At 39.6% G+C, this 25,562-nt stretch overlaps 1 protein-coding gene across 1 annotated transcript in view; it reads right to left on the bottom strand.

The window, feature by feature from the left end:
* Positions 1-25,562, bottom strand: part of adamtsl3 (ADAMTS-like 3) — a 149,481-nt gene that overhangs the window by 47,807 nt on the left and 76,112 nt on the right. The window contains exons 4-9 of the mRNA XM_080520951.1: positions 23,149-23,276; positions 18,459-18,504; positions 15,489-15,725; positions 10,148-10,274; positions 4,709-4,783; positions 1,597-1,754 (exon numbers count right to left, since the gene is read on the bottom strand). Of these exons, the coding sequence (XP_080377077.1) occupies positions 1,597-1,754; positions 4,709-4,783; positions 10,148-10,274; positions 15,489-15,725; positions 18,459-18,504; positions 23,149-23,276 (771 nt within the window). The remainder of the gene's footprint in view (positions 1-1,596; positions 1,755-4,708; positions 4,784-10,147; positions 10,275-15,488; positions 15,726-18,458; positions 18,505-23,148; positions 23,277-25,562) is intronic.

The following is a 25,562-nucleotide window of genomic DNA, read 5'->3' as shown; positions in this document are numbered from 1 at the left end:
TAGCTATTACAAATCTTTATTGAAAGTACATTTTTAGATAATTCTGATGAACTTGGAAGTAGTTTTAACACTTTGGAATGAATACAATTTTTAGCATGGAGCTATGGAGCTCGGGTATTGGAGAGAAAAGAGTAAGGTTAAAGAGTAAACCTCAATGTGTCCCAAGTGTGGAAATGTGTGCTTGAATGTGTTAGGAAATGTTGTCATACTATATTTAACATTTAACACTTCATGGTTCATGTGAATCGACTGCTGTTAAAACAGTTTCTCATGAAATCTGGACTCCAGTCAAGACTATTTGAACCTGAAATTAGAAAAGAAAATGAAGGATCATTGGGGAATTTCACCAAATATCCTTAAAATGTGGTTTCTTGTACCGATCTCTCACCCCTCTGGGCTTGGATTTGGGGAGTTTGGCTGTGGGTTTGGGGATTTCAGGGTAGATGTTGTAGTTCAGTGAACAGATCTTCTTCATTTCATTCATCCTCACAGACAGCTTGTTTATACTCAAATCATGCGTGACATTTTTAAAAGTAAATATGAATGATTCTTGTCATTGTGAATGAGTTCCACTGCAAATGTAATCTGACAATGAAATCTGCTTTTACCTGTGACCTTGTGGTCGATGACTGAAAGTCAAATCTGTCTAAAGCTGCCGAGCTCTGCCAGACAAACGTCATACATCTGTTTTTGAAAAGTGAGTTTGTATCATACAGTAAGATTTATGATTGAAAACACTCAATCCTCACTTAGGTTTTAGGAGCTAAAACATATTTAATGTGCTACAATTGTTCCTGTCGAGGTTGTGCTGCTTCTGGAACCACAATTTCCCTGAGGTACCCTACCAATGGGATTATTAAAGTTTTATCTAATCTAATGAAAATGCATGAGCTGCATTAAGTGCAGTGTGGCTGTTCATACTCTTTTTTTATTATTATTAAGTCCAAAAATAGATATTACAATGAAGTACACATATCTTTTCGTGTGGAGTTATATCACATAATACATCCTTAAAGCACACTCGACTGTTCATATTCTTCTAAATCTAAAAATGTATTTGATAGGAAGTTTTATGGAATGAAGGCATTGAAATTCTTCGAGATTGAAATCAAATCTTTAGTAATTTAATGAGTCCTTGTCCGTCACTGAATTACCAGTGCACATTATTGAAAATGAGCCCTTTATTTCAGTTGTTAGATAGCTTTTTCAAAATTTAGTAGAGTTACTCCTTCATAATTAGTGTGACAACAAGTTCACAGAACCTTGACTATCTGTGACGGTGTAACAATTATTTTTGAAATAGTGATCTATAACTAACAGTTCAGTTTATGATCCATAAATCACCACATCTCTCCTGAATAATGTGGACAGATTCAGGAAATGTTGAACTTGAATCACAGTCATTTGACACACATGTGAGTCAGTTGAAAACAGGCTGCGGGAAGCTTTCTGTTTTGATTGATGTTTTGAAGTTTTCTCCAACAGTAATTCCTCTGGTGCTGCTGGCACCGACCTCTTGCTCTCATTCAAGGCTCACATCATTATAAATATCATGAAATCTCCAGAAGCACAAAGAGTTTATTTGTCTTTCTTCACCTTGATGATATAGTCAGCATTGAGCGGTCCGTGTGTCCTGAACGTCTGCCGGTCAGTTCCTCTCTGAAAGTCCAAGGAGGTGTTTCCTATCACATAGGAGCCTGTGGACAACAAACTGCTCTCCTCCTTCCTCCCCTGAAGAGAGACGGCTTCAATCACTGAGGGAGAGATGAAGAAAGAGCCACATTAAATCATGTAATTCACTAACTTTACCATAAAGCCAAAATGTGACGATCAAACTTCAGCATACAGTGTGTAAAATGTGCTGTTTGGCTTTCAAAAGAAAATGTCACTCTGCTGTCCAACAGAAGGACGTACCAGTAGGATTTAAACTCACTTTTATACTACAGTTAAAAAAAGCATATGAGATACTGTCAGATAAAGCTTCATAAGACAAATCAAAGCTTTCCACCTAAACACAACAGAAAATCAATAATTGAGCTCAGGTTCCGCTTTAAAGATTTTTTTTATTTTTTTTTAGGGTTTGCGCAGTTTTTGTCCAATTAAACATTGGCAGGGGAAGACTTCTGTCTCAAGGTGGAGGAGTTGAAGCATCTGCAGATCTCAGACATGGACATTGGAGACACCCGATCGATGGTGTAGTTGGAGAATGTTGAGGTCTTGGACATTGGCTTGGCTTCAGTGTTGTTTTGGTCAATGCCCAAAGCACAAGAACACTGCACTTGTTTGTCAAAATAATGTAATTCAAGCTGTCTTTAGTCTCCTCACCAGAGGTTTGCTGAGCTGAAAGAACTGCTGGTAACGCTCGAGTCTGCAGATCAATCTTATCTTCATCCCAGATGCATCTTTGCTCGAGGAAGAAACACAATCTCAAACTCGCAAAGCAATTCCTCCTGTCAGTATTTTACAATCTCAGATGGAAACAGACAATAAGAAAAAGTACTGGTCTCACCGCTGATGGCTTCTCATCAAGACTAAACTAACATTAAAACGTCTTCCTCTTGGGTTTTAATCACATTCATTTTGAATGCAACACACACACACACACACACACACACACACACACACACACACACACACACACACACACACACACACACACACACACACACACACACACACACGCACACACACACACACACACACACACACACACACACACACACACACACACACACACACACACACACACACACACACACACACACACACACACGCACTTGGTTTCATCATCAATTACTATCTAAAACTCTTCCAATGCTCCTTGACAATCTAAATCTGCCCCCTCGCAGGGCGAAGCAGCTCCAATCTCTTTGTTGATCCTGCAGATAAACAGTGAGAAGCTGGAAAGCAGGTGAGCTTGGACATAATTCTTATTCCTAAGACTGGCTTTCTGAGGCAGTTTCTTTCCTGGTGACATAATTTATGCTCATATAATTAGAACAGAGCTGAAAATTCAAGCCAAACTTTGCAACACTCTGTCTCAATGTCTCCACAACAGTTGTATGGACTCTCACTACTGCTCAAGCTCTAACCTTCAGTAGATCTTTATCCGATGCAAAGATGCTGCGAAATCTTTCTCTTTGTTCAAAGCCCACTAGCTGAGTCCATATTCAGAGAAAGGCAAAGAGAAAAGGTCACATATTCTGTCCTTCCTCTTTTCAAACTTGCAATGAAGTGTAGTTACACAACGTTTGAAAAATCCACTCAGAACAAAGAAAACAACCAAAAGTGAATGACGGACACAGTCTTTGTGAAAACATAACCATGCCAGAGAAAAACAAATATCAAAAATATGCAATACTTTTAGAGTGAGACCAGAGATCACCAATGTTTTCATTTGAGCTCAAAATGATATTTAAAGTATTCCCTAAAAAATTTTGAACTTGAGAGCTGGTCTAAAAACATCCTGTTCGGACTTCATTGCTTCATGTCCACCACTCATCTCATTAAGTTCTCTTTATTTCCCTTTTTCAATGTGCTCAACTTTAATTACAGGATGCAATATTTACTTTCAGAGTTCATGACATTTTGTTAAACTGAGCTGGATGTGTGCTTTATTGCCTCTCTGTCGTTTGTGATCTATTTCTCTTTCTTCTTGTCTCTCCAGTCTTGCTCATCCACATTATTTGCCAGCAAATCATGGATGATCTGTAAAAGCAATTCTGAGGTAAATCCTGGATTCCAGAGCAAAAATTCAGTAAACCTCACACCTCCTCATGACATCCGACTGTCAGAACTGGAGAATATTAGCAGGAGGCTCTCATTCCTAAACTTTGAAATTACTTCACTCAACAACAAAAACAGCAGGAAATCAAATATAACCTGCTTAAAAACTGATTTTGGATGTAAATCAGAGGATTCAGTCCATGTAGGATGTTAAGGTACGCTGTCAAGATAAAGTAACTGAATATCCGCAATATTAAAGTTTCAATTCGTATTTTGGTTGACAGCAACTTTACTGAGACTGTTTGTAAAAATGCATTTTAACTGTACTGAATGAAATTAAAATCATGTCACATCAGTGCAGCTGGCAACAAAATAGAAAACAGAAATGAGTTCAGACTGAAATTGACGTGAGGGAGAAAAAATCAATTGAGCATCATCAGTCTGTGTGATAATTCCTTTGTTGTATTAAAGTTACTGAAATATATGAGCAGGACTTGTCTATTGAAGTGAACACATGTACATATGTGAATATGTGTGAACATTTATACGAGATGAAGCCTGTCCAACCTATATTTTCCCTTTTGTGATAATTTACTTTTACATGGAGAAGTCTGAACAAGCATTAAAGTGACTTCATCAAAATCCAATCACAAAACAATATACTGTTAACTTCTGAGTCTCAAATATGTTTTATTACATAATAAATATTAATTTTGAACTAACTTTTTTTAGGATTTCTTCTTGTAAACAACAAAATCCAAAGCATGATGGGAATATTTCTCATTCCCAGTCTCCACTGTCGAGAACATCTTCCCCTCTAGTTTTGTTACTAATTGCACCATGACCATAACTGGTGTATTGTTCACAGTCAGATCTTCCTTCAGACCAGAGCGACGGTGAAAAAGCAGGTCAGCAGGTATTAAACGTCCATCAGAGGATGAGGATGTGAGCACAGAGTTTGGACCAAAGTGTCTTTACTCACCGATCATATCGGGGCCTTTGGCACTGAGTCTGAGGAAGCGACTTCCCACCGGCACCTCCAGCACCGTCTTCACAGCTACACACACACACATCCACACACACGGAAAAGTTTTCTTTGAGGATGCAGGATGACACAATATTCTGCCGAGTCACATCAAACCAATGGTACACAGGTTCTGAAAATAAATCTGAACTGGGGGAAACAAATCTTTCAGCTCATGTTCTGAAATCGGAGCACAATGCACATACAAACACATTTTTGTTGTTGGTGTTGTTGTTGCAAAAGTACCAGTCTTTTAGTTTCTTTATAAAAGTACCAACTTTTTGTTGTTGGTGTTGTTGTTGCAAAAGTACCAGTCTTTTAGTTTCTTTATAAAAGTACCAACTTAAATAAATCTGTACTGTCAGATGAGATTCACAATTAACACGAGGTTTAAAAACATGTGATGACTGATGTTTGTCCCTGTTCAACATCCAAGATAACTACACAGGAGGCTGATTCATAACTATCCAGAGGTGTTTCCTCTGTAACACTGAAATACTTTTGACTTATTAGAGAATGGATTTGGTCTCAGACTGTGGAGATATTGGATTATTGTGAAATCTCTGGATTAAGAGGAGCCAATCATAAACCTGATCATCAGCACCCGAAGGGACCAGAAGCACAAACCAAGAGTCAGGAGCAACAGCAGGATGAGACATTTAGTAGTAGAAGAGCTGATATGGGCATTTAATGATGATTTTTTTTTTTTTTTTAAGAAACACCTTTCTAACAGTACAAGATTTGTTGCTAAAAAGTTTTGTTTCAACAAACAACTATTCTTCGAATCCGAAATGTTTTTTTGTGTTTAACTTGTTTCACTTTTCTGTTTACTGGTGGAAAAGTAACCAAATAAATGTTGAACTCATGCCTCCTGACAGCAAGATGAAAGATGCTTCACTATAATTAACATTAGTATTCTGCAGGTTTCACACTGCAAGTGATGCATTCACAGATTTAAATAAAGTTATTTTTCTAAAAGCTGTCTGCTGCTAATTATTTCTGGTAGTTTACCTGTTGTATTGTTGCTGCCAGCCCTTATTGTCAATAGCTCATAAATGGTTAAAGAAATGATTCCTTTAATAGATGCTATCATTCAGAATATAGAGCATCTTCCTTTACTAACCGATGTCACTTCAGCTGAGTTTGAGTGAATCAGTAATGAGACACTGACAGTGCTGATAGCTCATCTTATGTGTCACATACATATCACACATGTCCATTAATAAAAAAGGCCTAAAGTGAGTTACTTGCCAAAGTATTTATTTTTTGCTTGATTTAAATTTAAAAAGCAACTGCACAACTCAGTAGTGAGTAAATGTTATTCAACATCACTTGCTGATTTTCAGACTTTCAGTCACTTTCACAGGTCTGATCAGCTGCATTAGAAATCAATGCTCATACTTGATTTGCATTGATGCGTTCAGTCTCTACTTGCAGTAAATGTTTTTTGTTTATTGGTGAGAGTTGACTCAAAGAGACCACCACACCACAGTCTCTGACATTTCTGAATCTGCCGGCTCTAAAACTGCACAGCAGCCCCGATCACCCCTGGAGATCTAAATAACATCCAAATATGTGCCGTTAAATGTCAGAGAGCCTAGCTAACTAGTCAATCATGAGACGCTCCTGAGTACACAGGGAGGTCACGCTCGCAGTGCACACAAACAGCACAGGGGTAAACTATTGAAAGTATTTACTGCTGTGGAAAAACTTCAGCTGAATTTAGTTTCCTGCTTCTTTATTTAAGGCAGATGACTTTTCCCTTTCAGTTTAAACAAGGAGGTGTTATAATGAGGTGAGACCTTTATGGACAAATGGTGTGTTAATTCTATTCTCTACACTTTATGAACGTTAGTTTTTCTCTTGGCAACAAATGAGAGCTGAGCTCCAACAATGAAGCTGCGCTTGGCGGCAGCCGCTGGGCTTCGCCCCGTTAGATATTTATATTTGAAAACTGCATCTGCAACACTTCAAATCTAGAGCAGCAAGGAAATAAATTGAGCTGCAGCCATTTGCATTTTTCTCTGTAGTTTATAATGTAGATTAAACATAAAGAAATGTGTTTATTTCTTTTTTACTGTGACCTTCAAAGTAAATTAAGGGAATGAAAAATAGATAAACAGCTATGAGCTCATTTCAGGAGCCGACTTGATTTGTAAATTCCAACTTTAGGGAATACTGAGACCAATTCATATTCCAAATGCAATGAATGATAAACAGTGAAGTCCTGAATAATGGATGAGGAGGAACAAAGGTGATGCACTTGGTCTCAATAAATAAACTCACTTAGTGACTTAATCCTGAATGATGGTGATTGGTTTACTATATCAGCTCCTCTCTGTGGGACGTTAAAACTGAGGGCGAGGCGGGGAGGTCTCCACAGGGAAACTTTCAAACTGAATGGAAAAAGTACAAATGAGTGTGACAGGTAGAGCAGCTCCGGCCAGGAAACTTTGATTCTTGTGTCAGACTGCTTTACAGGTTCCCCACTGGTCCGGGAGAAAATGAGCGCTGGCACCGAGTCACACTCAGGTCACGTCCCTGTGCAGCGCAGAGTCTGAGCAACCTGCAGTATGTTTCCACAGGACCAGGAACTCAAGAAGTCATGCAAATACACCTGGATTTATTCTCACATGTGATTCAAATTTTGTACTTCACACCATTAAAATCAGTGAATCTAAAAAGTACAGCAGGTGAAAGAAAATGTCTTTTTTATGAAGGTTTTGAAAGAAATCCTCTCAAGTCTTGAAATCTGTAACTATATCATTGCACCGCTTCTTGTTTAACACTATAGAATAACTCGAAACAAAGGAAAGCAGTATATTCAATGTGTTTAAGTCCAGTCAGATAAAATCCTATTTAGTGTATTGGGTGACATGTTTGCTTCAGAATGATGGCACAAGATTGCAAAAGTTTTCGTGTGTGTTCCCTGCAGAAATCTCCTCCCGTCTCCTTTCCAGGATAATTTCAAAAAGCTCTTAGTGACAGTGAAGATATTTCCCCCATCCCATCTGGAGGGATTCACAAGCCTTTTCTAGGCTCACACAGACGATCTTTGGAGTTGGTCTTGTTGTGACTTCATGGGCTCGTCTGAGTCGGACATGAATAGTAAACCTCCACTGGCAGGCTGGAAGACTTGTTAGTTCCACTGTATGTATTCTCATGGGCTTGGTAAAAAATGTCTTAGCTCTTTCTAACTAGAAATCTCCATTGTCTTCCAGAAAGATCCTACACATTATAAGCCAAGCATATATTTCCATGAGCCCTGTCAGTGAGTTCTACGTTTACCTTTTCACAGTAGGATTTTAATACTAATTACAAGGCCGAGCAGCTCAACGTGAGGCATTACTCAAACAGCCCGAGAGCAAATAACTCTGCTATGCACAGAAGTTGATTCAAATCGTTTCTGTCAATCAGTATTTTTTTTTTTATCACACTGACATAAAATTAGGAAGGCTGCCAATCGTTCTGACACACTAGATTACAGAGGACAGATTATTGGTGGTGGTTATCAGTCAAAATGACAGCCAATAAAAAAATTTAAATTGGTTTTATATATATATATATATATATATATATATATATATATATATATACACACACACACACACACACACACACTATCATGGATGAACACTTAAAATATAATCCGCTGATATACAGAGAACTGCCTCTCTGTTTCCTTCTGGCCATACTTACATACAATGACCAAATATTCATTCACAGTGACAGCAAAGATCATTGTGACACATTAGATTATAAAGGACTGATTCAACATTCAGTAATGAGACAATGAGAAAGTCTGATTAAACTTGTGGTTATGAGGATTTATATTTTACACTTAGAAATAATTTTTTTTTCACAATTTAAGTATTACGGTAAGTTTTTTATTGTTATTTTTGCTGCTGGTGTTTCCACAGGCAGAAGAGATTAAAATGAGCAATATAACGCAGATATTTTGTACAGTATAGTTCAGCTGAATGCTACATTTACGTTTAAAAAAAAAAAAGTTTAAATCAAAGTTAAATGTTGAGAAGTAAAGATTTTGTGTTTTGGTTGATTTGTTGATTTTTGAGTATTTCAAGAAATCTCAGTCAGAGATGTCTTTGTTGGTACTTTAAAACTGTTTGATCAGTGCGCAGCCAGTTTTTGTTTTAAAGCTGAGGTGAAAACTGAACAAACATTTGTTTCCAAACAAACATTTATCTTGATAGGCTGGCGGGGTTTTACTTTTAATGAATTAAATCTCAGAAATAAATATGTGGAATGTTCATCTCTGGGTGTTCAGCTTGAGCCAAACCTGCAAGAAACAAGCCACTGAGGCATTAATGGTGAAACGCCATCTGTTAATGGGTCGACTCGTGGAGCCAGATGACATTTGGACTGTTCAACTTCGGTAAATAAATAAATGCTGGAGGCGGTAGGAGAGGAGCCAAACAAAGCTGTGATGACTCCTGAGAGCCAGTGGCCAACTGTGCCAGGACTGACGAGTAAAACCAGGTGAGACCCAAAGACAAATCTCCACTGTTGTAATATTCCTGTGACGGAGGCTCAATGGGAAGTGAACGGGGCAGAGATACAGGATTCATTTTGTCCACAGCTATAAGGGTAGCTGAGTGATTTCGAGCTGAAGGTGCATTGAGACAGCGGCAGTCCTTCAATAGTAAAACTAAAGCTAGTTGTCACTGACATCTGCTTATCAGTGGAGTTTCACAAGGCTCAGTTAATGTCTAACAGGTGGGCTACTAATGTTTGGTACCACAAACTTACATTTTGATCCAAAATCAGCTGATACATCACTGATACATTACAGATCACCGTTCAGATTCTGTTATGATTCCAGCACCATTCTAACAGCTTTTTTAATAGTTTATCATACAATATAATATACATAATTGAAAATAATTAAGACACTTTGAACACAGGGGGTATCAAACAATTGCAAGACTGTAATGTCACAATTTATTCAGAAGTAAATAAATAAAACGGATAAAATAATAAAACGAAAAGCTGAACTGTCAGGGTAACAACTGGTGAAATAAAAGACATTTAACTCCATGTGGACATTAAATATGATAGCTATAGAAGCACCGATGAGCGATTCAGGAGGACTTCCTCCACACTCATCCTTTCACAACCAAACCAGAACCAAAGAGTACAATCGCCAAAAGATTTACCCATGGAGTCAGCAGTCATGTTTCTCAGCAGGTCGAAGAAGAACCATATGAAACTGCCCTGTATTGATATCTACTTCACTGGTAACTTTTGACATCTGGCTGATTTACCTGAATGTGTCATGGCTCAAACACACAGATATTTGTATTAAATGACACTTAATAGTTGAATAAACACATGTTGTGGGTGGAATCATTTGGAGGCTGCTGGTCAGCTACCTACGTTGTTCTGCTGTCAGGTGAGGCAGGGCCTGTCCTCGTACCAACCGGCACGTTGACCCATCACCGCCACAAACGCCACAGTTGTCTTCTCGGGCGCCACTGGCCAGCTGCCGGTCACAGCCCACCTCCTGGACACACATCAGAATACACACTGAGATGAAGACATGAGGCAGATAGACAGCTGCACCACAATCAAAGGTTGGATTAAATATAACATGAACAGAGCAGCAGATTAAATTTTGATAAAGTATTTTGATAAAATACCTTGAATTAAATTAACACGTTCTTCATATTTTAAATAATGTGACTGAGCCATCCAGTCACTGGGGTTTTGGTCATACTGCCCTGTCTTCTTTGCTTTTGTCACAGTCACTCTGAGTTTCAGGAGAGATGAGGACGGCTCTGCTTTTCACAGATGATCCACACAACAAACTTTAAGGGGGGAAACATCTCATCTGTCTTCTGAGGACTTGCTGACACCAGCTGGGTTTCAATGAGAGATTGCCAAACTCCACAGAAGAAACAACATTGAAGATAGATTATAAGATACTAAAGGTTCATTCATCCATCTTCTAATCCCGTTTCATCCAGGTTAAACTGGCTGGATGCTTCCATCAAGCAGGAGGCAGAGTACTGCCTGTACAGCCACACAGAGAGCTTCGATCTCAGAGGCCTTTTCTCATATCAAGCAGGCAGACAGCTCTCCGCAGCAATAACTTAAACTTTGCTTTTTAGTAGATTAGATATCAGACCTGTGAGATGCTCAGTGAGAAGTTTGAATCCTTCTTTCTTACAGATCTGCTTCTCTGACCGTCTTCCTGTCTGCTCCACAATACTTCAGCTAGTTTTCCCTCCAACTGGACATTACCCTGCAGGATTATTTCTTTATATGTCTTATTCTTTCTGTGTGTCCTGTCTTGCAGCTCAGGCCATCAGTGAGACAGAAACGAGAGCTTCATTGTTCTAAAACAGATTTGCTTTGCAAACGAAATATCTGACATCCTCTTTCTGTTTAATATTGATTTATTGTTGAGGTCACCGGACAAGAGACGGAAGCAAGAGGCAGAAAGCACACAACAGTGACGACAACACCACATCCAAAGAACATGATTGTATTTTAAAGAAAGAAAATAAACTTGTTTTCCGTATTGACCCAGCATTTCTTCTATCCTCTAAAGTCTGTCGCGGTTCACATGAAGTCCAACAGTGTCAGAGGGTTAGGGTGAGGCCGCCACGTGTGGTTTCTCAAGTAGGGGTTGTCCGCCATCAGGTGGAACACGGGTCAGTCCAGAACTACTTCTGTGTCAACAAAGACACATGTAATTACCATATTGTTCCCAATAGACGCGCACCCGGAGGAGTGCACTGCACATCTATTGGGTACAATACGGTTTATCTATTTATCTATATATTTTTAAGGCAATAAGACATTTAAGCCTTCGTGTGGCGGGTCACATTTGGCCCGCGGGCCTTGAGTTTGATACATGTGCTCTAACTTCTGTCGTGGTTCACATAAAGTCCAACAGTGTCAGAGACTTAATGCCGATAAAGTTCTTTAAACTATTCTGGGCGTTTGTTTCCTGTTGTGGCTGATGAGTGTCAAGAAACAGAGTAGAGCTCAGACATTCTGCTGAAGCTGGTCATGCTGACCGACTGTGACAGGAAAACAGACACGCACGCACGCACGCACGCACGCACGCACGCACGCACGCACGCACGCACGCACGCACGCACGCACGCACGCACGCACGCACGCACGCACGCACACACGCACGCACACACACACACACACACACACTCACATGAAAGATATTATTGATCTCTCTGAATGCAGCTGAATTCTATGCTGCTGTATTATCAATCCACACACACACACACACACCAGAGGAGGGATTGGCCTCATTCCATCACAATCTAACTTCCTCCCATACCACAGAAAGCATCCCTCCTTCCTGTGCCGCAGCCTCCGTCACCATGCAACGCTGTTTCAGGACCGACATGCCTGGTGGCTTCTCTGCACGCCACGCCTAACATCTGCTGCTTGCTTGAGCCAACATTCATCTTCCAGCTCTCATCACTGCCTGTGTACCTGTGTATAAATCTGCTCTGACTGTTGGGAGGGTTTCTGTTTAATGAGGCACCAGAAATCACCGGCAATAGTTTCAAACTACGTTCTACTCCAGTTCTCGTTAACAACCCAAACCAGAGAGGAGGAGGAGCAAATGAGCTGTATTTGTGCAAGTGTGTGTATCTGTGTTTGTGTATTTATTTCTATTGTCAGGATAATATCTGATTCGGCACCGTCATTATATTGACTTCTTATTTGAGGCAGAGACATGTCAGACTATGTCTGTTCTGTAATCAACAGTAAAAACTCGTGTTTCACTGTTGTTTCATTATGGGATGGTTTCTGGGTGGAGCCACCCTCAGATTGACCGTAAATATGACAGAAGATGGTCTGAAGTCCAATAAATAAAAAGACACCTGAATATATTATACCTGACTCTCACCACCAAATCAACAGTTCTTTCAGAGAAAAACTACAAACTATGAGAAGGAAAGCCACGACACAAGAGCAGCTTGAGTAGACGACAAAGGTGTGAAGTGTTAATACAGTGTGTGACTTTTAATACAGAGAGTTTTTTTTCCCAAGATGTGTCATAACAAGAAAACCTTTGACAACATACAGAGTCCGATTAATTAAGATCCTGTGGAGCGTGTGGTAACTATATCTCACCTTCAGTTTGCATGCACTTGTTACAGGTGAGAATAATACCTGATAAATCAAGAAACGTATGAGAACCACAGGATGAAGGTGAGAGGTTTGATGTTAGGTGAGAGGTTGACAAATTGTAATCATGTTGAGTTTAGATTAAATCTTCAGGAAATGAATGGAAGTCACATTATGTTCCCCAATAGACCTGAGAACAACTTTAACAGGGTTGAAAACATTGTTTTCAAGAACATTGTGTTCCTGAACTGTGTGTCTGCAGAGTTTTGCCAAATAAAATAACCTCACCTTGTGAAGGTGACTATTCTGCACTACTTTAACCTCTGAATTGCTCTCTTTTGCATGTTTTGACAAAACACACTCTTTTATGTATTTGTTGCAAACCCACAGGCTGCACTAACATCTGTATTATTATTGAGGTCACATGAGCAGTTTTGGAGATTTTATTACAGAACAAAGTGGATGAAAGTGACACTAATGAAAACGGCACAGCTGCACAATGAAGATAAATAAAAGACAAATGTTTTCTAAACCATCACTGACAGCCTGTGTTAAACCAGAACTACACTGTTCATCCTTCATGTTATCTCTGTCTGCTGGAGGAAGTCAGCAAATATTAACATCCACAATATGTCTGAATGACAGAATCACTCTGCTACCAGATGAGATGACAGCAGGATTGTCTTGTATTCATATCTGAAGACTGCAGGCACCTGCTATGATGATGAACACAGACCTTTAGGAAGATTTTAGAAGAGGTCGGCCAACGAGACAACATCCTGTGACTTTTACTATACGAACTATGCTGTGACATGAGAGGAAATTATGATAGTTGCAAACAATATTAAAGAAAACAGTTTTCATGGTTAAACTTATTTTCTCATTTCTTAATTGAATCTGAGCAGAGAAATTTGGTCTCCACTGATTCACTTGAGACACTAAAAAGAAAACTCAATGATCAACTAAATGAAACAAATTTTCGCCTCTTAACATTTTGCATCATTAGAAACAAGACAGCGAGTGGAGTCAAACACATTCCTGGATGAGAGAAAACAAGTGTTCACAAACAGACAACAGACACAAATTGGATCATAGTGAAGTTATAGTCCAGGGCTCGGCTATCTTTCAATGTTGGATTCCTACATAGTTTACATATTCCACAAATAACTACAGTATTAACACGATTTTACATGAAAGCATGTGGTAAAATGTTCAGTGTTATAAGAAAGTACTCAAGTATTTTCTCACTGGAAGAAGTTCATAGTGAACTTCTGAGTCCAAAAACAAAGCTAAAATAAAAATAGACTCCCTGACGTGATTATGAGACTGTAGGGATAAGAGTCCCATGTTCCAGTGCATCCGTTCATTTCACGGTGGCCCATTATTACTGGTGGGACCACATTACTGACTACAAAGCAAAGCTGCAATGGCAATATGGCTGCTAAACACAAAGTAAACAATCCTTCCAGAGTATATTTGACTTCTCAGTTATTCTGTCTTTTCTTTTTTGCCAAAACAACATGTGCTTTTATGTTCAAGTGATAAAGCCCCCAAGTGGCTGTTTTCAATCTGACTCTTGTTTGTTGGGAGTGAAGGAGGAAATCTGCTGATGTGATTACAGAGCAACACACAGCAGAAGGAGGGAGTGAGGATGGACAGATGGGTCAACTAAATGTGGGATTTCAACACAGGAGAACGTTCCTCGTTTCCTGTTTCCTCTCACAAGACAACACTGATGCTTTTTACCATGACCACATTCCACAACCTCACCCACACTGTTACTGGACCAGCAGGGACTGAGCTCCCAAGCTGAGCATCAATCACTCATTACAGCCCAAAGTCTGATTTAACTGACCCTTTACTGTCTTTTTACAGAAACAGCTTGTTTCGCACAATAACTGAACGAAAATTGTATTATTTAAGAATGATTCCCTTCTTTAGTAGTTACCTTTATTTGTTTTAGGGCAATATGAGGCTGTGCAGCCAAAGAGAATTATGTTATCTGCATAATATTGCTAATTGATTTAATCTGGTCTGCATCTCAAACACAAGTACAGAGAATAAAATGATCTAAATGATGATAACACACCAGTGTAATGTCTTCTGTTGGGAAGAATATAGAGTCTTTAATAATTTCCTCTTCAATAAGTCAGGTGGTTCTGACCCAGAAGCAGCCCTACATCAATATGCTCCCCCACCATACTTTACAGTGGGGATGATGTTCATTTGATTAAATTCATAATCCAGTTAGTTCCAATCAAAGGCAAAAACATATGTTCCTAAAAATACTGACTTAATGTAAAACCTCAACATTGTCTTGAGTACAAGTAGTTAGAGAACACTCTGTAATTCTTTAGACTTTTGTGTTGCATTTGAAAAATAAAAAAGTTATTTAAAACAAAGCTATATGTGATTGTGAACTCCTCACAAACAGGCAGTCCACTGAAACCACATGAGACATAAGCGTCTCATTAGATGACTGGACAAACTGAATTTTCTGTTGTTTCTACACACAAGCTGCATATGATCAGAGAAATGATGCATGTTCTTCTTCACACCATGGATTCTAAAACTCATCATGTACATTTCATTGTAAACTACAAACTCTCACCTGACAAACTCCACTGATGCACATGTCCAAGGCCTCTGCTCGGCACCGCGTTCCGTCCAAAACTTTGGGCGCCAGTTCAACGGTGAGACTTCTGCCTTTGGCCTGGCACCGCAGAGCACAGGGTGCAGAGGGGTCATAAGGTGCTGGCAGCCACTCATAGGCCACACCTTGATACTTCATGTCATTGTGGGCTGAACACTGCTGAGCTCGGAAATCACCAGATTCTGCAGGGCATTCCTGAGAAGAACAGCCAGGAGAAGACATATTAGAAAGTATCACAATTACCTCTGACACTTTTATTTTTAATTAGGTGAAATCCTTGACAGAACTGCGATACTTACAGTCACCAAACATTATGCCAAAACGAATAATTGGAAGGTAAAACCTAACGTGTTAAAGCTTCTTTCAAAAGTTAATTTGTTACCTCTAACTGCATCCAGCATAATCAACTGCATCCTTGTGAGCAGCTGGACACACATGAACTTTGCTTGGTGAGAATGCAGAAACAGGTTATTTATGGTTGGTTTGACTGGAGTTCATTAAGATTATTCTCCTTTGGGTGAAGCTCTCCATTTTCAGTGAAGCTGGATACAGATGCAGGAATGAAGGCAGCATGACAGCAAATATAATATCCATCCAGAAATGTTGCTGTGCATCTGTTGTATATCGATCTTCTACAAATCCATGCATCCAGACCACTTTATCTAACTTGAACTATCTAATGACGCCAGATGACACTGGGTAAAGAAGATACACCCTGGAAATGTAGGGAAAACAATCATAAACACTCACATTCACATTCACAGCTAAAAGCAATTTTCAAGTCATCATTCTTCACAGTGGGAGTGTCATGGCACCTGTGAGTGGGAAGGATATATTCACCAGCATGGGAACATGTTGTTGTTAAAGTTGATGTGTTCAAAGCAAAAGCAAAAAACAAACCCACTCTATCAAAAGTTGTTCAAGAGAAGAAGCAGTGGGGAAGTGGAAGGATGCATGAGTGAAGGCTGACAGTCACAGGTCTGATACAGCTGAATGGAGCCCAAACTGCTGCAGAAATCAAGGCAGATTGTGAAAACAAGGCAGTGGAGCCGGTGTTTGAAAGATTCAGGTTTTTTTTTCTTTTGGTGGTTCTAACGTTATGATTGATTGGTGGGTAGTCAACAAGGAGAAACCTAATGGGAGCACTATTTACTGCAATTATTGTATTCACATGATACTGCCCTTTAAAATATGTAAAGCATCAACATTAATGAGATCTGCCAGGTGAAAGATGATTTGAAATTGAGCTGTGCTTCAAATTTCACTTTGTCCTGTAAGTGATAACATGCAGCTTATAACTTTGTCCTGCTCTCCCAGACTGAGAACTAAACTCATCCTGTCTGACACCTCGGCCTCACTCATTCACACTCAACCTGTCTACGTATCTCGATGAGGCCTAACGAAACAGTTTGACTGCAGCCCCCGTGTGTAAAGTGGAGAGATGGGATAAATATTATCCTGGGAACATTTCCCACTGGACGTGATTGAATCTCCATAATGAATCCAGACTAAACCACTTTGTTGGGGGAAAAAGAAATACGATGTGTCTTCCTCTGATTGAAAACGGTGTACGATGGTGGTTTCAACAGGCTTCATGGCTCACTGCGGTCTGGGAAAGCTCAGTCCTGCAGGAGAGCGACTCTCAGAGACATGATTGTGGTTTTTCATTCCTCAAAGATCGGATGATCACTGTTGTTATTACACAACCGATTCTTAAACAATGGTGGAAGGGAAGATATTGTTTTAGACTTTACTTACAGGAATCATATATTGCGATGAAATCACATCACGTCAAGTCATATCTTCCAATTCCTGAATGTAATGGAGTATTAAACTCTGTCTTCAGGTCAGTTATCAGCTGACACTTAATGATCTAAAGTACACCGTTGAAAACCTTGTAACATTGCTGAAGGGAAAATTCGAGTGTGTTCTTTCTGCTTTATTTTGATACGACAGTGGGCGTTGGTGGTGAGTGGATGGGAGGGCTGTATGAAAACAACTATATACATAAAAGTTGATTTCAATAAATGACATTCATTTGGAGAAACCAGGCTTCCCCACAATTGTATGTATTATAATTATGAGAGTGATGCATCACATGTGTTACATGTGTTACCAGATGTTTATTAAGTGAATCAGACTGACCTATAGTACACAGTGCTGAAAGCTCAGCTTACGTGTCACTCTGGGTCTTGGTGTTTTTATACCAAGTGTAAACATGTAAGATAAATTCACAAAACCTATTTATCGAGATGTATCAGAAAAATATGCAGTTAAATGTTTTAACAGTGTGATATTCCCATTTTGTGACACAAGGTGGTGCAATTAGTCGCGGTGCCTCTTTCACTTCAGTCTAAAATATAACCAAGAAGACAAGAGTCAGAATGGTAAAATTCCATGAGCACTAAGATGCTTGGATACTGAAGCCCCGTTTACATGGCAATCATTCATGTGAAAACGCATTCGTTTTGCATTTTTGTTTCTAAAAAGTTTGGCGTTTACATTGCAATGTTATGGAAACAATGTCTGCACGGAAACGGCAGAAATTGTGTTTTTTCTTTTTGTAATGAAACCACACATACACAGGCGTACAGACAACAATCCACAATAAACTAACAATAACGAGTACATGGTCGTTTGTATGGACAAACAACAAAGTTGAATTGTTATTACGGTGACTCTCAACTATAAAACCCCCAAGTTCCAGGATAATATGGCCTGAGAGTCATGACACTCTGGAGGCAAACATTGTTCTTCGTGGCCATCTTCTCGCACGTGTGCTCAAGATCTGATGTAAACTGGGTATAAAAGAAACTCAAAGACAGTAACTCACTACTGCCACCCTGTGCACAAAGGTATCATTACACCTTCCCTTGAAAATGAATGTGACGTCTAATAGAGACAATGAGCAGTGAAGACCAGACTCACCATGTTACTGCAGGTTCTGTAGCGGATATTTTTGCCATCACAGTTCCTGCAAAGAGATGAGAGAGAAAAAAATGATCAAATCCACCAGATTTCAGTGATACTTGAGTAATTGTTGGAATAGTAATTGCTCTGTTTTCACACTGTTTTCACACTATTAGTTCCAATGAATCAGAGTATTGTACGCAGAGGTGAATAAATAATTACTTCCCCAATACAACCATTGTGGGGTTTTATTTGGGTTTTTTGCCATGGTTATTGTTTTGTACTCAGCCGAGGACTGTTGTGTCTTGGCAGGTTTCTCTCTGCCTCAGTTCAATCCTTGTCAATGTTTTAAGACCATTTAAATACTTTCCCTCATGTTCATCTTCAGCTTTGGTGAACTGCTCTTTGCACACACACACACACACACACACACACACACACACACACACACACACACACACACACACACACACACACACACACACACACACACACACACACACACACACACACACATAATAATGAACATGTGAACCTGAGCCCTGTGCACAGACACGCTGTTAAATCCGTTCCACCTTGTTAGCAACAATAACAACACCCAATCTCTCAGTGTGTGTTAACTGCCATAAAGGCCTGATTTCTCCTGCTGCCACACAATAACGTCAGACTAAACTGGTAGCAGCCCATTTGTCCAGATGTAAAGCAGGCCTGGCCTAATCTGCCAGTTAGTGCATGTCGAGAGCTGAGAAGCGTTCAGCTGGCTTCATGTTAAAACACAGACAACAGTGAAGCATGGCTCCACATTAATGAAGTAATGAATAGATTTTTCCCACTGAAATACACGAACCAGTCAACCATGGTTGGACAATCAGAGAGAGAGAGAGAGAGAGAGAGAGAGAGAGAGAGAGAGAGAGAGTGAGCGAGAGAGAGAGAGAGAGAGAGAGAGAGAGAGAGAGAGAGAGAGAGAGGGAGAGAGAGAGAGGGAGAGAGAGAGAGATGGAGAGAGAGAGAGAGAGAGAGAGAAAGAGAGAGAGAGAGAGAGAGAGAGCGAGAGCGTGAGAGAGATCTGTAATCATGTTTAACTGCAGCCATTTGTTATTGACTTGAAATCACAACACTGGAAAGTAGTAATGAGTTGAACAATGGACGTTCAGACATTCATGTCCTTGTCACATCTGGTGTTTTCTTTTGATCAAGTAAAACTAATTCGATCTGTTATTTAAACTCAATATTAAAACAAGACTTTTATGGACATTCACAAATGATAATCAACCGATCGATATTTATAAAGCACATTTCAGAGGAAAAATAACGTCACTAATAATTGACAAAACATTAAAAGTAAAGTGTTCATGCAAAGACACAAGAAATGGAATTTAATCAAATTAAAGTCCGAGAAGCTGATCTGTAGAGTTTCTTGTATTTGTGTAAATCATGACACGCATCACACTCCTGACTCACACTTCTAATAATAGCAACATTGTGTTTTAGTGAAGCATCTCTTACTCTGTCGCAAAATGATGCATTCATTGGAAAACGTGAAAATAATATAAAACACAAACATTCATTGTGTCTAATAAATCCTAGTTAAGGATTCATTGAAAATAGCTTATTGTATTGTTCGAAAGTAAGACCGCAGAGTGTAAATGATGTGAACTAACCTTTTCCAAATACTTGACAGAGTTTTAGACTATAAACCATGAAATAAATGTGGTTTTGGTGTGTTTCAACATTTCCAACATGTTTTTATCATAAATATATCTTCATCAGTACAGCGGTCTACAACACCTCTGCAGTACAATCATCCAATCATAGATAAGACACAATTGCAACACGCACTTCATCCAGCTGAAATATTCCATATGTCATCCATCTCCCCTTTCCTCCGGTGTCCCCCAGGGCTCTGTTCTGGATCCCCTCCTCTTCAGTGTCTATTTCCTACTCCTCAGCCAACCTTTCTTGTAAATATAATATACAGATTCACTGCTATGCAGATGACAATCAGCTCTACATTTCCAACTAACCCACCTCCACCTTCACACCCACCTCTGTCTAAGAATGACAGGACATCGAATCCAGGTTCTCTCCTAACTTTGTCAAAATGAACAGCGGTCCACCTCTCTGTCTTCACGTCGACCCTCACAAAGGTTCATAATGCTTCCATCACCATCGGCAGTTCCTCTGTTTCCCCTTCCTCTCAGGTAAAGAGTCTGGGTGTCATCCTCAACAGGGCTCTATCATTTCAAATCCACCTCAATAACATCATTCTGTCAGCATACTTGCACCTTTGTACCATCAACCACCTTCGCCCCTCCCTTTCGCCCAGCAGCACCTCCACACAGGTCTAATACAGTATCCATCCTTAAACTCCAACAGTCCAAAATGCTGCTGCCTGCATCGTCACCAAAACTCCATCCATCCATCACATAGTTCTCCAGAACCCCAAGTGGCTCCAGTTTCAACAACACATTCACATCAAATTGTTACTTCTGCCATTTAAGGTCTTCTATGACCTCCCTCCTCCAAACCTCACTGACCTCCTCCACATCTATAAACCCAGCCGCACTCTCAGATCTCAGATCACAGATAACCATGGGGCCCCAGACACGCTCGGTGCCCCACCTCTGGAATTCACTCCCAATCAAACTCCAAAGCAATCAAACCCAAGACCATTTTGAACCCCATCTTAAAGATTTAAAAACAAGCATATTCATGTTAAACAATATCGGTGTGCAGCAAATTCTTCAAGGTTTTTGTTTCTTTTCTTTTTTTGAATCAATAAATACCTTTGGTATTTCTTTCAACATGCTTCACAAATCTTCATAACACTGCTGACTACACCTCATACTAAAGCTTCATCCAAACACTTTCAGGGACTTAAAGAATAAAAAATGAGTTTCTGCTCCAACAGAAGCTTTAACATTATAGTGAACAAAGACAGGGGAGATTTTCATTCACTTTCATGTCAGAGTGATTGAAAAAAAATATTCTAAATATGTGGATTACTCCTTTGAAAAGTCATCACTGTGCTTTCTGTCATCTCTCACCACTAAATCTACAGCAGGTAAAATGAAAAGTAATGATTATGACTCCAGTCTGGTGTCTTCTTGTTTCCAAATGAAAGCCAAAGGAAAGGTAATATTACTACCTGTCAAGAGTGTAGATTAAAATAACAAAACCACAATAATATAGAGGTACATACTGTTTTTATTCACTACTGGCCATCATTCAAGCATTAATAAAAGAGACCTTTCATCCTGTCAGTGTGATTGCTCCACTTTTCAAAGCAGGAGCTACAAATAGGAAAACAGACAAAGATGTGACAGTTTTTGTGCCAGAGCTCTATAACTCATCACAAAACCTGTGGGAGGAAGATTATTAGACCCTTTTAAGACCTGTGGTCATCAAAAGTGAACTACTTTAAGCTCATTCAGAATGTGATTTAAGAGCATGTAAGTCTTATTTCAAAGAAAAAACAAATACAAAGAATGGAACCTCAAAACCACATACAAATACAAGCACAAATCACAAGCACATGACTGTCACCACCCACAATTTAGAAGAGTTTGAAATGTTTCTTCACTCTGTTCATCACTGAGCAAAACCATTCCAGTTCTGGCAAATGTCCATGAAGAAATTATGCACTGATGTTCTGATGTTAAAACTCTCAATCTATATTGCAAAACAGTAAAAAGACAACAGTATCAGATGGGTGCACTGTGATCAAGGCTTTGATCTGTCAATCTGACACAACTATGATCAGTTTGTGAAACCTGGTGAGGTTCTGTGTCCAGTCTTCAGGTGTCCGACAGTCCAGAGGACCACATGGGCCAGACTCATAACTCTATTTTGATACTATCGTAATCAGAGAAGACTCGGATAACAGAAGAGGGAACAAGTATCATATAGTCAGAGGTTGCATCCAATACTAATCAAATCATATCGCATCGCATCGCATCGCATCAAAATCAAAATCAAAATCAAAATCAAAATCAAAATCAAAATCAAAATCAAAATCAAAATCAAACATATTAAAAACTGGATCTGGATCAAATCCAGGGTCCCAATCAATCACAAGTAACATCATGTGTATCAGTCTGCAAGCAAAGTCCAGGTCACAGTTTAAAGAGGTTCTACCTGAGTCTTGATTCGTCATCAGGATGTTTTCAACAAAACATCAAGCAAGCCAATCAGATTACTTGCTCCCATTTCTTTCGAGCACATGCATGCACTTACCTACTGGACCTATAAATGATAAATGGATTTTTCTTATATAGCAGTTTCCCACCACTTGAACAGTCCCCAAGGCACTTTATATTGTTGAGGACATTCACCCATTCACATACACACTCACACACCAATGGAGGTGCTCAATCCATCCATTAGGAGCAGTTTGGGGTTTTGTGTCTTGCTCAAGGGCACTTTGACATTTTTGCTTCACCAACATAACTCACGATTCAATATCCTGTGACATAAAGATGTGATGTGTGAGTGGCGTAGATCTGCAGCCCTGACCATTTGACACTTTTAGTCATTATCCGGTCTCATCAGCCTCCGCAGTGAGCAGCAGCTCTGCACACAGATAACTTTCCTGGAGGACAAATCCGTTTTTTTTGCTTTGTTAATGATCTGAATTCTGTCATAAAATGTTCCCCTTTTTCACAGATGCTGTCAAATTGTGTCTCTTCGGATGCTAATTGCAGCTTACCCGCCGTTGAGGCAGCGACGTAGTGAGTAGGAGGCCCCGCCCCCGCAGGTTCGAGAGCAGTCGCTCCAGGTGCCCCAGGCATCCCAACCCAAGTCTCTGTCTTCATCTGAGCGGGTTGTCCTGGAGGCCTACAGGTGGACAAAAACAACACAATGGTCAATCTCTTCTACAAGCTAAACAATCACAAACTCTCCATCAAACAGTTTTCAAGTTTTTTTTATTATTTCAATCAAAGAGCCAGAAGTTTTAAGAGTGAATAATGACATTTAAAAATGACCTCTAAAGACCAGGCTTTGTTGCAGCATGATAGATTATGCCACCAAATTCTCATTTGTCTCATTTCTCCACTTCATAAACATAAAGTTGTGTCAAAGACTATCCACTGCTTATTGCTGGTGGTGAGAACTACAACCTAACAAACCATTAATCCACCGTGGTCAACATGTATTGGATAGTTATCAGTTATTGGTCATTGAAGCTTCACAAGCACCTGCAATGTCTTCAACAAACAGTCCCAGAGGAAGTAGTCCTCTGATTTTAGTGACTCCTGACAATCCTCAGTTAGTTTTACACTTTAGATATGATGGATCAATCAATCAATCAATCAATCAATCAACTTTATTTATAAAGCGCTTTTAAGCAGCCGCAGCTGAAACAAAGTGCTGTACATTGTAAATAAAAATATAAGTCGCAAAATAAAAACATTAAAACAATAAAAACAATAAGATGTTAAAACAATAAACAAAACATAAAAGGTTAAAACATCCATAAATTCATTGAGAATATTCAGGTCAAATATAAGTGATTAGTGATCTTTTACTCTGAACATCGTGTGCTGTGGTTTGTTCAGGTAGATATGGACAGTTGGTGTTCAAGAAACCCTGTGAAGATGCTAAATAATCCAAACTAATCTAAACACATACTGTACTCTAAAAAGTACATCATTGTCATGATCATTCCATCACAGAAGTACAGAGGCAGGAGTGACAGTGAAATGATGAAACCAGCTGAAGGAGAAGTTGCCTCAGGTGTTAAAGTAAAAGCCCTGCACCCAGAAGGTGTGAAACTCCTCACCGATGAAGCTTAAAAGTTTAAAGGTCCAGTGGGCTGTACTCAAAGTGTTCAAGCAGATATTGTGTGTGACAGCAAATCTACACTCTGAGTGAACGCAGCACAAATTTAATTCAATGTGACATCAGTCAGGCTGAAAAGACACACACCTCTCCCCGAGAGCTTTAATGTGCTGCACAGATGACTGGTACATGTTTCCCTTCGTGGATGAACATGCTAGTAACATGCACGTAAGTTTGAAGAGATCAGGTAACCATGAACTGATTTTCCTGTGAAGGACTCCTGACTGAGACTGTGACCTCAGTGAGGAAGACTTAAAGTCCCTGCAGCTAAAAGCAGGCAAGAAAGAATATTTATTAACCTCAGGCTGGTACCTGTTTGTAAAGAACTGTGGACAAAACATCAAGTAAACACTGGAAGAATGAGAAGGTCACAGCTGAGAGGTGTTATAAAATCTCAGAGGAGCCATAGTTGAATGTCAATAAGCTATTTACAGCTGGATCAGGCTGCTGGGGCTTCGCAGCTTCACCGACTTAATGTCATGAAAGAATCTGCAGTAAATTGTATAACAATTAAAGTTTGAAAAGAGTCTCAAGGAACTGCTGAGTTTCCTTGTTTATATGACACCTTGAAAAATAGATGGGAAAATTAAAAATGTGATCACAGTCAAATACTTTAATGGTGATATTTTGAACTTTAGATGACATTTTTGATGTCGCATGAATGAATACGGTGTGGAAAGCATATCGATATTTTATGAATAGAAATTGAAAGTGGTTAGTGCTCTTGCCTCACAGCGAGAACGTCATGGGTTCAAGTTTGACCCAGGGCCTTTCTGTGTAGAGTTTGCATGTTCTCCCCGTGTGTACATGGGTTTCCTCTGGGTACTCGGGCTTCCTCCCAAAGTCCAAAAACATGCATGTGAGGTCAACTGATGATGCTAAATTGCCCCTAGGTGTGAATGTCAATGTGTGTTGTTGTCTGTCTATATGTGTTTGCCCTGTGACAAACTGGCAACCTGTCCAGGATGTACCCTGCCCTTGCCCACAGTCGGCTGGGATCGGCTCCAGCGCCCCGCTGCCCTCACCCTGAATGGTTGGATGGATGGAAGGATGGATGGGTGAATGGATGGATGGATGGGTGATAGTATAAGAAAATTAGCAAGTCAAGCCCATGACCAGTCATGATTGCAAGTGGATTTCATGGAATTCTACAAAATGTTTTCAATTGTGGCCAAAAACAGAAATGCAAATCCCAGTGGAATATAAACAAAACATACATTGCAACTAAGTAACTAAGACTTTTGTTTATAATATGTGATGTTTTATCTCTATTTTAATTTT

This window comes from Blennius ocellaris (assembly GCF_963422515.1).
Source record: "Blennius ocellaris genome assembly, chromosome: 1".
Classification (NCBI taxonomy): domain Eukaryota; kingdom Metazoa; phylum Chordata; class Actinopteri; order Blenniiformes; family Blenniidae; genus Blennius; species Blennius ocellaris.
This window is presented reverse-complemented; position numbering and strand designations above follow the sequence as displayed.